At 35.4% G+C, this 16,020-nt stretch overlaps 1 protein-coding gene across 4 annotated transcripts in view; it reads left to right on the forward strand.

Moving 5' to 3' along the window:
- ADGRB3 (adhesion G protein-coupled receptor B3) overlaps positions 1 to 16,020 on the forward strand; it is a 747,209-nt gene that overhangs the window by 233,567 nt on the left and 497,622 nt on the right. Inside the window, exon 1 of one of the 4 annotated variants that reach the window (XM_054557673.2) lies at positions 11,204 to 12,748. The exons of the other annotated variants lie outside the window; for them this stretch is intronic. Within the exon in view, the coding sequence (XP_054413648.2) occupies positions 12,616 to 12,748 (133 nt within the window). The 5' untranslated portion in view covers positions 11,204 to 12,615. Of the gene's footprint in view, positions 1 to 11,203; positions 12,749 to 16,020 lie in introns of those variants that run through there. 4 annotated transcript variants of the gene reach the window in all.

A 16,020-nucleotide genomic window follows, 5' to 3' on the forward strand; every position in this document is an offset into this window, starting at 1 on the left:
ATAAAAAATGATAAAGGGGATATCACCACCGATCCCACAGAAATACAAACTACCATCAGAGAATACTACAAAAACCTCTATGCAAATAAACTAGAAAATCTAGAAGAAATGGATAAATTCCTCAACACATACACCCTCCCAAGACTAAACCAGGAAGAAGTTGAATCTCTGAATTGACCAATAACAGGATCTGAAATTGTGGCAATAATCAATAGCTTACCAACCAAAAAAAGTCCAGGACCAGATGGGTTCACAGCCGAATTCTACCAGAGGTACAAGGAGGAACTGGTACCATTCCTTCTGAAACTATTCCAATCAATAGAAAAAGAGGGAATCCTCCGTAACTCATTTTATGAGGCCAGCATCATCCTGATACCAAAGCCTGGCAGAGACACAACCGAAAAAGAGAATTTTAGACCAATATCCTTGATGAACATTGATGCAAAAATCCTCAATAAAATACTGGCAAACCGAATCCAGAAGCACATCAAAAAGCTTATCCACCATGATCAAGTGGGCTTCATCCCTGGGATGCAAGGCTGGTTCAATATACGCAGATCAATAAATGTAATCCAGCATATAAACAGAACCAAAGACAAAAACCACATGATTATCTCAATAGATGCAGAAAAGGCCTTTGACAAAATTCAACAACGCTTCATGCTAAAAACTCTCAATAAATTAGGTATTGATGGGATGTATCTGAAAATAATAAGAGCTATCTATGTCAAACCCACAGCCAATATCATACTGAATGGGCAAAAACTGGAAGCATTTCCTTTGAAAACTGGCACAAGACAGGGATGCCCTCTCTCACCACTTCTATTCAACATAGTGTTGGAAGTTCTGGCCAGGGCAATTAGGCAGGAGAAGGAAATCAAGGGTATTCAATTAGGAAAAGAGGAAGTCAAATTGTCCCTGTTTGCAGATGACATGATTGTATATCTAGAAAACCCCATTGTCTCAGCCCAAAATCTCCTTAAGCTGATAAGCAACTTCAGCAAAGTCTCAGGATACAAAATCAATGTACAAAAATCACAAGCATTCTTATACATCAATAACAGACAAACAGAGAGCCAAATCATGAGTGAACTCCCATTCACAATTGCTTCAAAGAGAATAAAATACCTAGGAATCCAACTTACAAGCAATGTGAAGGACCTCTTCAAGGAGAACTAGAAACCACTGCTCAAGGAAATAAAAGAGGATACAAACAAATGGAAGAACATTCCATGCTCATGGGTAGGAAGAATCAATATCATGAAAATGGCCATCCTTCCCAAGGTAATTTACAGATTCAATGACATCCCCATCAAGCTACCAATGACTTTCTTCGCAGAACTGGAAAAAAACTACTTTAAAGTTCATATGGAACCAAAAAACAGCCCGCATCACCAAGTCAATCCTAAGCCAAAAGAACAAAGCTGGAGGTATCACACTACCTGACTTCAAACTATACTACAAGGCTACAGTAACCAAAACAGCATGGTACTGGTACCAAAACAGAGATATAGATCAATGGAACAGAACAGAGCCGTCAGAAATAATGCCACGTATCTACAATTATCTGATTTTTGACAAACCTGGGAAAAAGAAGAAATGGGGAAAGGATTCCCTATTTAATAAATGGTGCTGGGAAAACTGGCTAGCCATATGTAGAAAGCTGAAACTGGATCCCTTCCTTACACCTTATACAAAAATCAATTCAAGATTGATTAAAGACTTAAACATTAGACCTAAAACCATAAAAACCCTAGGAGAAAACCTAGGCATTACCATTCAGGACATGGGCATGGGCAAGGACTTCGTGTCTAAAACACCAAAAGCAATGGCAATAAAAGCCAAAATTGATAAATGCTATCTAATTAAACTAAAGAGCTTCTGCACAGCAAAAGAAACTACCATCAGAGTGAACAGGCAACCTACAAAATGGGAGAAAATTTTCACAACCTACTCATCTGACAAAGGGCTAATATCCAGAATCTACAATGAACTCCAACAAATTTACAAGAAAAAAACAAACAACCCCATCAAAAAGTGGGTGAAATACATGAGCAGACACTTCTCAAAAGAAGACATTTATGCAGCCAAAAAACACATGAAAAAATGCCCACCATCACTGGCCATCAGGGAAATGCAAATCAAAACCACAATGAGATACCATCTCACACCAGTTAGAATGGCAGTCATTAAAAAGTCAGGAAACAACAGGTGCTGGAGAGGATGTGGAGAAATAGGAACACTTTTACACTCTTGGTGGGACTATAAACTAGTTCAACCATTGTGGAAGTCAGTGTGGCGATTCCTCAGGGATCTAGAACTAGAAATTCCATTTGACCCAGCCATCCCATTACTGGGTATATACCCAAAGGACTATAAATCCTGCTGCTATGAAGACACATGCACATGTATGTTTATTATGGCACTATTCACAATAGCAAAGACTTGGAATCAACCCATATTTCCAACAATGGTAGACTGGATTAAGAAAATGTGGCACATATACACCATGGAATACTATGCAGCCATAAAAAATGATGAGTTCATGTCCTTTGTAGGGACATGGATGAAATTGGAAATCATCATTCTCAGTAAACTATCACAAGAACAAAAAACCAAACACCGCATATTCTCACTCATAGGTGGGAATTGAACAATGAGAACACATGGACACAGGAAGGGGAACATCACACTGTGGGGTCTGTTGTGGGGTGGGGGGAGGGGGGAGGGATAGCATTGGGAGATATACCTAATGCTAGATGAGGAGTTAGTGGGTGCAGCGCACCAGCATGGCACTTGTATACATATGTAACTTACCTGCTCATTGCGCACATGTACCATAAAACCTAAAGTATAATAATAATAGTAATAAAATAAAATAAAATAAAATTTAAAAAAAGAAAAAATATATTCTTTCTTCTCTCCAAATTAGTTAACATAACTCAGAAAATCCTAAATATTAAATGAAAGCTCTAAATTTATATTATTTGTTAAATAGTATAATTATAGTGATTGAACACTGAAGATCTTTGGATGCTAATATTGCACACATTACAATGTGTGCCAACTCTAAAATTTGACTTTTAGACTTTTAGGAATTTTTATCATATATATTTTTCACACCATATGACACTGTTAATAGTATTAGGATTTTCTAATATGATGGGATAATTTTACCTATGATAAATGCCACCATTCATAAATGTGATTTTGGTATGCATAAAATGCATGATTTTACATATTACTACTGTAACTATTATCTTAAAATATGACCTTCTGGGAAATAACATGTTACGACCTTATAATGTATTATTACATTCACAGGTAACTCCTCAAGTATCTAGGCTTGACTGTTATAATTATACATTCTTCATAAGTGTGAATTTTGAATTATGGGTTAAGAATTATGAATTATAGACTCAAACACACTTTAAAACATTCTTTTCTCAAATGGCATTTAGTGTGGCTGACACTCTGGCCTTTTAAAAGTTAATAATAAATAAAATTATTATTGTTTCCTGAATTAGCTTTAAGTGAATCCATATGTTAAGCTTCAAATTTAGTAAAATGCTATTTTGCTAAATAGCATTTCTGAAAATCTTATTTATATAGCTTAAAGAAAAACCATATGACTTTAAGAAGACTAAGACTAATGTTAATATTTTAGTAGCTTAAACATATAGTGCTGGATACTGTCAGAATTCCATACATGGAATTCAAGTAAAGCCACTATTAATTAATTTTAAACATTGATGACTGTATCAAACTCTTTGCTATTTTCAAGGAATTTGCAACTAGATTGTTCATTTAAGCAGTCTATATATGAATATCTTTATAATTTTAAAATCATGATTCACAGCGTAAAATTTTGGCTGTTTGGCTCTTCAAAAATCTGAATTTAAAGAGTCCTCTAGTAGTAGGGCAAATGCTCTGGGTGCAGATAGCTGCGCCTCACTGATGTCCCCTCAATGCCTTAATGACAATCCATCACAAGCATCAGTTTCAGTAAAAATGAAACATTTCCTTCCTTCCTTCCTTTCTTTCTCTTTCTTTCTTCTTTCATTTCTTTTTCCTTCCTTCCTTCCTTCCCCCCTTCCTTCCCCCCTCCCCCTACCCCTCTCCTTCCCCCTTCCTCTCCCCCTCGCTCTCACCTTCCCTCCCCTCCCTTCCCCTCCCCTCCCCTTACTTTTCCTTTCCCCAAAACAAAACTATAAATAGAATGTTGGGTCTTAACTTCCTTTCATATAGATACTTGCCTAAATCAGCTGATATATTTGGTAAGGTTAAAAGGGAAGCATGAAAGTGAGCCATTGCACATAGAAACAGATGTTTTCCCCTAGCTAATTACTAATAATGTGGTCTTGAGATCACATCTAGCAACAAATGCACATGCCTAGTTAAAACTATAAGAAATAGTTTAAATTTAAGTACTAGACTTTTCTTATTCCTGATATATGACTATTTTTTACTGAGATTTTATTTTGTTTCATTATGCTGACACAGTATTACTAGGATAACAGCATTATTATTGCCATTTTAATGATAAGGAAATGAGAATGGTAACCAGGCCTTGCAGATCCCAAAGTATTACAGTATTTTAAATATCAACTATGTTTACAATATTTTAAACACATCAAAAAAATAAAAACAAATGACCTTATTTCAAGTAAATAATTTTGGTGTTAAGAAGTGACACTTTTCCTGAGAATGTGTTATTAGAGAGGAATTTTAATTTTTTTAAAAACTTACATAGAATGAGAAGGAGAAAGCCTATTAATGTATACCATATTTCCCCCGCATGATTATAAGTGCTGTTGTCATCCATATACTGTATGTTTAAGATTAATTGTTAGTGTTTTCAATTTAATGCTAAAGCATAAACTAGAATGAATCTTAGTGGGAGTTACTTGGAATACAAATATTAATTTTTATTATAAAACATTTCTATTCATATATAATTCAGTTACTCTTAATTTTAAATATAAATAATTTAAATATTTATTCAATCAATAATTATGTATTAAGGATACCAACCAGACAGACACAGTCTCAGCTCTTAAGGAACGTCCTGTCTAGTTATTACTATACACATATACAAGATGACTTACAGGTAAAAAGATGTCAGACAGAAATGTCAACTGCTACCTTGTGAAGGACTCCCTATGGGAGCTGTGTCTCGGTGGGATAGGTAGAGCCTTCTTTCTAAGTATTGAAACTGAACTGTATTAGTCAACAAAGAGATGATCAGGCTGTGATTAATAGACTCATTTAAACTAAACTCATAAGACCAAAGCACAGAAGTCAAAGCAGTATTTTGTTGATTTCTGAAAGGTGACACTAGGCCACGCTTTCATAGAAAGTGCCTGGGACTTGAAATTATTACTAGAAGGTTTCGCTAAATATATAGTCGCAGCAAAAACGATTGCTAGATTGTGTGAATGGATGGATAGTTTACTTTTCTTACAGGAAATCAGCTCTAGTCTATTCCTAGAACGGCTTTTTTGACCAAAATATTTTGTTTTCAATATATTGTTAGTCTTTTGGTCAATGATGAATAAACAGTGCTAAATACTTTCTTATTATGGATTTACCAAAAGCAACATTTCAATTCATTAAGTGAGTTAACAGTTACATTTATGTATTGTCTTTCTCTGGTTATATCCTAGTCAACTTGATTAGACCTGGGTATTTATCGTCTGCAAAATATTTACAAACTGTTACATATTTTTAGCATATGGCCATGTTTTCTTTTTATTGATGGTTTTAACTAGTTTACAGGTATGGCTCTTACTGATTTTTTTTCAAAATTATAAATATTTTGTACACACCCATAATGCATTGACAAAACTAGGGCTCATGTGGCTATATGTTAATTTTAAATGTTTAATCAGCAAATAAATACTTCAAACATTTTATTTTGAAAGACATCTTATAAATCATCTTTTTAAATTTTATTACTAGTATTAGCATTATTTTGATTCACATGTCTCTTGACTTTTTTCTTTTGTTAAAGTCCTTGATAAAATATTCATTAATTACTTAATGGGTAGCCTTTATAGTTCCCTTCAGAAAATATTCAGCAAGATAAATTTATGTGTAAATTAATGGGTAAAATTATATGATTGGATTCTTTATAAATAATCTACGTACTCTTTTTTTGTTTCTAGACATTATTAGTCTATACCCAACTTTAACCTTTAGGTGGCAGCATTTGAGAACAGTTATAGATACTTGCCACCATTTAGAAAAACAAGATGAATAGTGTATATGTTCAAAGTAAAGAATTTAGGATTTATTATTTGTTTTATTTAGACTCAGAACAATCGCTTATCAAGCATTGCACTGTCTCATAATTTGTAACATTAAGAAGTATTTTCATATTCACATAAGGCTACTTTGTGCTTATAAAAAGTCCATCATTTGCATGGCCATTTGTTCACAGTTACACTTTCACTGAAGGCAGGGGTTCTTCCAAATGGATATTCCTAAAGGACCTTTGTTCTCAGCACATCTCCAATTTTAATGGATCTGGGCTATTTAGACATATCTGACAATTTTTTCTAAAGTACTGAAAACAAAGACATTATCTTTCTTCTTGCAATTTATTGGTTTAAAAATACTTTACATTTATGTATAGTGACAGATGAAAGGGCAAGTACAATATAAAACCAATTTATATCAAGGACTGTTGTTAATAGTCCATCTTAGTTGCTAACTAGAATAATCATCACAAAAGATACATTTTGCTGAATAACTGACCGATTAGTCTGATCCTATCACTCCTATCTTGTTTTCTTTTTTTAAAAAATGAGGTCAACCAATTTTGCTTCACTAGCCAAGTACCTAATCAAGATCAGGCCATATATGAATAACTTCATTAAGATATATAATCATGGCTAGAATCTATTATATTTAATGGAATGTGAGTGCTTAACTTTTACAGAGAATCATGTCAGCTTTTCTATGACTGTAATTCCTGTTGCTATAGGATTAACTTTTTCATTATATTAAACTTAAAATTACTTTCTTTTATTTTTCTCTATTTGGATTTTAATATAGTTAAGGAAATCTTTTAGGATAACTTTTTAAAATATTTCTTTTTCTTTTTATTGAAAAATGTTCCAATATTTTTATCCTGATTTCAGTTCAGAGGATTTTATTTTGTGTTTACTTCATTATTATAAGAAAGACAAAATTTCAAATAACTTATTTAAAACCACATTTATATATAGCTGATCCTAAAGACTAATGTGTATTTGTTCATTTTGGCCCTCTAAAACATTAAATAGTTTTGCTAAGGAAAGTATTTGCAATGATTTTTACTGATGGCAAAATTGTAAAAAAAAAAAAATTAATACCTAGTTATCATTTAAATAATTTATATTTTAGACAGGATCCAAAGTATACAAAATGCTTTTTGTTTTAGACATTTGTGTTTGTGCTATTTACATTAAGAAAACTTGATCAGTATCTATAAACATCCTTTCCCTATAGAGAAATGGATAATCTGTTAATTTATATTGTAAAAGGCATGTAGTTCCATGAAGACAGTATCCAAAAGTATGGGTACTCTGTGACTATTTCACTTTTTGTCACATTTTTGTATTTGCCTGAATCCCTCAAAATGGCGTGTATGTCCATTTTCACACTGCTGATAAAAACATGCCTGAGACTGGGCAATTTACAAAAGAAAGAGGTTTAATTGGACTTACAGTTCCATGTGGCTGGGGAAGCCTCACAATCATGGTGGAAGGCAAGGAGGAGCAAGTCGTGCCTTACATGGATGGCAGCAGGCAAAGAGAGAGCTTGTGCAGGGAAACTCCCATTTTTAAAACCATCAGATCTCGTGAGACTTACACACTATCAGGAGAACAGCACAGGAAAGACCAGTGCCCATGATTCAAGCATCTCCCACCGGCTGTCTTTCACAACACATGGGAATTATGGAAGCTACAAGATGAGATTTGGGTGGGGACACTGAGCCAAACCGTATCATGGCATAAGCAAGATATATGATTTATTGACTCAATTAATTAAAATTTTTAGAGGCTTGAATGTCTGGATCTAGGTGCTCCAATAATGTCAGAAGTCTGATTCTCCATTTCTCTTTTCTGCTTTACTTTTTGTTGCTTTTTTTTTTTTTTTTTTTTTTTTGACAGAGTCTTGCTCTATCGCCCAGGCTGGAGTGCAGTGGCAGGATCTTGGCTCACTGCAAGCTCCGCCTCCCGTGTTCACACCATTCTGCTGTGTCAGCCTCCCCAGTAGCTGGGACTGCAGGTGCCCACCACCATGCCTGGCTAATTTTTTGTATTTTTAGTAGAGACGGGGTTTCACCATGTTAGCCAGGATGGTCTCGATCTCCTGACCTCGTGATCCACCCGCCTCCATCTCCCAAAGTGCTGGGATTACAGGCGTGAGCCACCATGCCCAGCCTACTTTTTGTTGCTTTTATTCTCAGTAAATGTTTTCCCCCAACTGGTAGCAAAAAAGGTTTCCACCACTCCTGACCAGCATGCCTGATAGAAAAAAAGCATGTGTGTGTGCATCTTTCTAGTGGTCTTGGAGAAAGTTTCAGGGAGAGCTTTCTTTGTTGCAACGTGACTCACACCCCCATACCTGAGCTTATCACTTTCGGAAGTGCACTCTGGTCTGTGATTGGACAGATCAAATTTCTTAGATCCCAGTTCCAACCAAGGAGGCAGAGTTAGCATAAGCCTCATGCCTTGACAGACATTTTAGCTGATGCCTCATCCAAGTCATTTGGCAGCATCAGTTGATCTTTATGTTCAAAAAGATTCTGAACAAATGAATCAAAGCAGATATGAGGCTTTCACTCTTTCCACTAGCACTTTAACCCAGACCAGTTGCATCAAAATGTGTCTATATGACAGCCTAATAAATTGTGAGATATAAACCAATTTTAATAAAATAGAATTTTGTGTGTCATGACACCTTGATAATAATAGCGAGATATGGTTAGATTGCTTGCAAATTGTTTAAAGTGGAGAGATTACTGAATCAGGAGACAGTCCTGACTTCTGACTTCAGATAAGGCAGCCACTGCCTGGGATAAGGGGAGTGTACTGCAGAGAACTGGCTGACGGCTTATGGTCAGTCAGCTGGGCAAGGGTGAATCAGAATTACAGTCTGCCTCCATCTGCTAGTAATTCCTGCGGTTAAAGCCAGGCATGACAACAAGTTGCAGTGTTACAGATGGCCTAAGATATCAGTTTCAAATAAATAGCTTCCTTCCTTTCCTATACAACTATATGCTACTGTCACTTTAATAAAGGAAATAACATGCAAGTCAAATTTGTTTCTTAAGTGTAAAAACTCTTAGTCTGACAAAACTTCTTTTGCAAGACGTTTAAAAAATTACCGTTTTTGCCATCCCACCCTCCAAAACATCCCTCTCCACTCCATCTAGCAACACTCCTATTCAAGCTTGCTGGATATGCTATGAATCCTGAGGGACTCCTGAAGCTAATTCATACTACAGCGTAAATGACTTCTGGGTCAATGCTCCCCAAGGGGTTTGTACTTTATAAGGAAGTCATTTATAGAAGGTGCCAGAGGGAACTTTGCAATTGAACTTTGCAATTCAAATGAAAGGCGGGGCTTTTTTCCACAGAGCATCTCCAGGAAAAAAGCCAACAGAGCTATTGTCCCCCAAAACAAATTAATATAGTTCATTCACGAATTCATTCTACAAATATTGGCTGCCTATCATATTCTAGTCATTGTTGATGTTTTTCTTTTTCTCATATAAATGTATTTCTTACTTTAAAAAAGAGACCAAGGAATATAAAGGAATATAAAGCTAATAAAAAATTCAGCCCTATTTTTATAAATTTTACAAGTCATTAAAAAGTCGGTGAGAAAAATATTATTTTTTATGTTCTTTTAAGTGGTCATTTGTTGGTTGGAAACTATGATTAGAAACAGTTTTCCCTCTTTACCAGGTAAGTACCATGCTCTAGGAGGGCTAATAGGATGGTTACATTGCCTAGTGAACGGATCTGGGGCAAGCAGCTTAACCCAGGTATACCCCTAGGTTTTAAACTACCATCCCTTATAAAGTTTTTTTTTTTTTCAAATAAATACTATACATTGGATATTTTACATATTTAGCATCAAATCCACAGTTATGTGACTGATAAAATACAAATCTTGCCTCCTTCTCGTATTTTCCATGTGTTGCAGAGTGATCTCTCTCAAATGCCAACCTATTTATTAAGTCTTGCATCTGATTTTCCACCTTCAATATCTGCCTTTTTTCCATGTTTAGTACAATGCTGGCATGTAGTAGATGCCCAGTTTGTAGATATTGAGTGGCTGAACTATATTCAATTCAGTATATATTCCCTGAATATACATTGGCACGCAAGGCAGTGTACTCAGGAGTACACGGATGACTAAGACACAGTCTTTCTCTTCATGTAGTTTTGCATTTAGTAAGTGTGGATATATGGGGATAAGTCATGACAAAAATCCTGATAAAAGCCAACCTACTCAAGCCAAAGAGAGTCAGTCGGGAACAAGTGGCTATAGGAATTTAGTCTCTGACACCAGAAATCATAGTCTCTCAGAAATTACAGTTCACTGTGGAATACTTCAGTGTTTTGGAAGGTAGCTCTGTCTTTCAATAGCTAGCTTTTAATCAGCTTTTTGAAATAAATGAATAAAACATGCTTTGTTTCATTTATGTGTGTGCTTCAGTTTAAAGTAGTAAAAACAATGATCATATTCACCTGTTCCATACAAGAGTCGACAAAATATTGGGTATATATTTAAGAATTACCATAATTATAGTTTTTATTTCATTAGGCAAGTTACATCAAGATTTTTATGTACACAGGTCTGTGACTATAATAATCCATTCCTAATTGCTTACCTCAAATCTATGAATCCTTCCTTGTACACTATTTTGTTCTCCTAGGTGTTGATAAACTAGATTCGTTAGCAACCTTTCATGTTCTCTTAAAGGTTATTTGACTTTGATTTAGAAATGTTATATTCCCATTCATTTCATGAATATTCTCTAATGCTTTTTCTAAACCTGGGACATAATATGGATCTTATTTCTACAGAAAATTATGGATATTATCAGTAATTGCTCTATTACAACCACAAGGAAAAAATATATTTAGATTGTAGAGTCTCAAGGTATTTCAAAAACATACTTTGAGGTAGTGATTCAATATTGGTAATGTATGTAGTTTGCATACAAATAATAAGTATTATACTTTCATGTATAACATTTAAACCACAGGATACTGAAGTTCTCATTTCCTGTTGGGAATTTTCCATGTGAATATAGGACTGTTCCTTTATCTGAAGAGCTAGAGATTCCCTTTTATCATATTGAGCATACAATGAAATGATCATGTTTTGATTTTTTTAAATTATCATCTCAAAGGTTTTAAAAGAATTATATGCTTCCTTTACATTGCATTATGCTGATTCTATCCTGTGATAATGTCCTATATAATTATCTCTCTAAATTGAAGGTGACTGAATGGGATAATTTTCTTTTTTGTAGTGGCTCCTAGACTCCTCCCTTACCCCCTGGCATGCAAGTCCTCAATCATAACTGATACCAATTATTTCAGGGTATTCTCTGTGGCAGTACAGATTTCCTCCTCTTCCCTACTTTTATTATAAACAGTTTATACAACACCTAAAAAGCCCTTTTGAAATAATGTGATATGAAAGAGTCCCTTAATGGTTATTTCCCTGGAAGACCAACTAGGTAAGCACACAGTCCCATTTACTACCACTTCTATTACTAGTTTTTTTTTTGTTTTGTTTTGTTTTGAGACTGAGTCTTGGTCTGTCGCCCAGGCTGGAGTGCAGTGGTGCAATCTTGGCTCACGGCAAGCTCTGCTTCCTGGGTTCAGGCCATTCTCTTGCCTCACCCTCCCAAGTAGCTGGGACTACAGGTGCCAGCCACAACTACCAGCTAATTTTTTTGTATTTTTAGTAGAGATGGGGTTTCACTGTGTTAGCCAGGATGGTCTAGCTAAAGGATTGTAAATACACCAATCAATACAGTGTCTAGCTCAAGGTTTGTAAATGCACCAATCAGTGCTCTGTGTCTAATCTGGTGAGGACCTGGAGAACCTTTATGTCTAGCTAGAGGATTGTAAATGCACCAATCAGCACCCTGTCAAAACAGACCAATCAGCTCTGTGTAAAATGGACCAATCAGCTCTCTGTAAAATGGGCCAATCAGCAGGATGTGGGTGGGGTCAGATCAGGGAATAAAAGCAGGCTGGGGAGCCCGCAGCAGCAGCTAGCTTGGGTCTCCTTCCACCTTGTAGGAGTTTTGTTCTTTGGCTCTTTGCACTGAATCTTGCTGCTACTTACTGTTTGGGTCTCCACTGCCTTTATGAGCTGTAACACTCACCACGAAGGTCTGCAGCTTCACTCCTGAGGCCAGCGAGACCACGAACCCACTGGGAGGAATGAACAACTCCGAACTGGAGGAATGAACAACTCCAGACACGCTGCCTTAAAAGCTGTAACACTCACCGTGAAGGTCTGCAGCTTCACTCCTGAAGCCAGCGATACCACGAACCCACCAGAAGGAAAAAACTTTGAACACGTTAGAACATGAGAAGGAACAAACTCCAGACACACCACCTTTATAGAACTGTAACACTCACCGCCAGGGTCCGCGGCTTCATTCTTAAAGTCAGTGAGACAAAGAACCCATCAATTCCGGACACGGAAATACTGAGGCAAGGTAGTTACAACTCTATGTATCTCATTAATTTAATTAAAATTAGAATTAATAAGGCTTGAACTTAATAATTTAAGGGTACTCCCCAGGTTGCTGTCCTGTCAATGGATATTTGTTTAATGTTGTAAACAAGAAAGCAGAATTAAAAGATATTTAAAAAAAATAATTTGACTAGAATTCAAAGTGCTTTTTTCGGCACTAAATGTGAGACCTAAGCTCCTTCTCTCTCTCGAAAATGAGATCATGGCTTTGGTTTCCATGATTTCCAAGGTTCATTTAATTTTAAAATCGACTTATTTTTAGATTCAATATAGGCTTTAATATACTCTTTCACTTCCTTAGTAGGTACTTTATGAGCACTTCCTTCATGTAAGGCACAGTGCCAGGCACGGGGGATGTGTCAGTAGAGTGAAGAGCTCCTTTGCTCATGGGCTCAGGGTTTCGGGGAGACAAACATTGCATAATTACACAAATAAATAGAAACTGTGATAAGTGCTGCAAAGACATCATGGAGGGTGTCAGGAGATAAAATAATAGGTTGACCTAAATTGGACTGAGAGTGAGAACATGTCTCTCTGAGAGAGTAAGAGCTTTAAGCTGAAACCTGAGGGGTGAGAAAAAATTCGTCAGTTGAAAAATACAGCATAACTTAGTATTTCAGGCAGAGGAAAAAGTTAACAGAAAACCCCTGAGACAGGAAATCACCCAGGGGTTTAGGACATGGTCTGAGATGAGGTTGGAGACAGTGGGCAGAAACTACATCATGGGAAGCCTGAGGTCAGAGTAGGGGGGCTTTTATCCTGGATACAATGAAAATCTGACGGTGAAAGAGAGAGAGAGAGATAGAAAGAGATAGAGAGATAGAGAGATAGAGATAGGTGTGGAGAGGAGTTGTGCACAATACACAAAAGATAAGATGCTGAATTGGTGAGAGGTTTGGCTTTCTTCATTTTTGTGTTTTGTAAAAATTTGGCCTTTTTGAAAAGGCCGGATTCTTGGGAGATAATTTCAGACAACAGTACATGTGGAATTTGAGCATCTTGAAAATGTGTTTTAAAAGGCTTCCTATATCTCCTATAAGTATTCATACATCAATTTGAAGATCACTGATATAAAACCCAGTACCTAATCTTAGAAAGTTGGTAATATAGGTAGAGAGAGAAGTCACAAGCATATGAAAAGTTAATCATAAAATGTTTAAATAACAGTTCAATACAATAATAAACTATAATAAGCAAGGTGTATGAAATTGCCGTGTTTAATTGCTTAATTAATTGTGCAGAAAATGATTGGTCAGAGGTCCCCAGTGGTCAGGGCATTTTTTGGGGATCTTATAAAACTGGGAGAATTTGAATGGTCTGAAGGAAGGATTTATGATATTTCAAGACTAACAGTAATATTTATTGAGGAAGAAAATTGAAAGATGTTTTTGAGTGCCTACAATTTGGTGAAATGATTAGAAGATAGTTTGATTACAAAGAGTATGGAATGCAACCTTCTCCAGGTTAATTTTTTTAATAATTAAAAATTTTAAATAATATTAATTGAACATATTATGTATTTATGGGGTACAATGTGATGTTTTAACATATGTTTACATTTGTGAAATGATTAAGTCAAACTAATTGACAAAAATCCATCACTTCACATACTTGTTTCTTTGTGGTGAAAACATTTAAAATCCTTTTAGTAGTTTTGAAATAGACTATATATTTATTATATGCTCAGTAAAACGGTGAGACACAGAAGGACAAATGCTGCATGATCTCACTTATATGTAGATTCTTAAAATGTTGAACTCGCGGAAGTAGAGTACAATGGTGGCTACCAGAAGCCAGGAGTAGGGGATTGGATACAGAAAGGGGAGATGTTGATCAAAGGTACAAAATTCCAGCTAGCCTTCAGAAATTGTACTACACTTTATGGGTCCTGGGTGCCCACTGTAGACTTTGGAGTAGGGAAATACTAGGAGAAAATTGACATGTTAAACGTATCCAGGGAAAACCTGACAGAGGGATTTGAAAGAGGAAATGGTCAAATTTAGAGGCTTAGAGTCAAAATCCTAGACTAAGGCAATAAATGGCTTATGTAATGGATATCAAAATGGAAAGAAGGAAGGAATATATTTGAAACATCCAGTGAAAATAAAACAACACAAAAGAAAAAGACAAGATTGGGTAATTATTTGGATGTAGACCCTCAGGGAAAAGTGAAGAGTCCTAGAAAACAATTTTGTGCCCTATAAAAGTTAGGAATGGTTTTTGTGATTATTTAATCAATTTGCTTGTTACAGTAATAGTAGTGTTAGCAGTGGAAATCTCAGAACCAGGAGCTGAAAGTACCTGTATCTCCACTGTTGTCAAATTCTGGTATTTAGACTTGCTTGTACTTGCAAGCTGGTGTTTACCTTGCTGGACATTATTTAGTCACTCTCATTAACTAATATTTTACCTAAAGTACAGTACTCATTACCAAACTTATAGTACTCATTACTTAGTGACCAAACTTCTTTAATGTAATTCTTCATATGTCTCTCTTCTAACAGGCGCAACTTGGGCAATAATGACCCCCATTAATGCTATAACTTTTCTCTAGCCAGAAAGTAAAAGCAGAACATTAGCAGAAATATGGACTATCTCACATATACTTCTTTTTATTCACTAACAGCTTTCCAATATCATAGATATACCTAAGCACAGTTCATTCCCAAACAATGAAGTATAATACATAACCTCCAACCAGAATATTGTCTTGTTTACTTTTTAGGCAATGTTTCAAAGTGCTGTTTAAATACATATTTTAGCAAAATGAACCCAGATTCAGAAAACTAAAGAGCAAAAAAATTAGAATAAGAAATCATCCTTAACCATAACATTCAAATAGAACCATTGTTCATATTTTACGACATATCCTCTCAGCTTATTTTCTCTGTGTATACATAAAATATCACTTTTGTTATAGAAATGAGATCTTATTTTATGTCTAAAAATATAATCGCTTTATATGTACTGTTCTGTGACCTGCTTTTTTCAATTCATTATTTCTGTGAATGTCTTCTGAATGAATAATTGTAGAATAACATCATCCCTATAACTTCAATGAAAGTTCTAGTAACCTTCTGGTTTTGTAAGTCTGGGTGGTTTGCAATATTTTATATTATAAATACAATTATCTAATAATATTTGCATACTCACCTAAAAAGATATAGGAATATTTTATTATAACTCTGTTGTAAATACATATATATATACACACACACATACACATACATATAT

Source organism: Pongo abelii, chromosome 5, assembly GCF_028885655.2.
Source record: "Pongo abelii isolate AG06213 chromosome 5, NHGRI_mPonAbe1-v2.0_pri, whole genome shotgun sequence".
NCBI lineage: Eukaryota > Metazoa > Chordata > Mammalia > Primates > Hominidae > Pongo > Pongo abelii.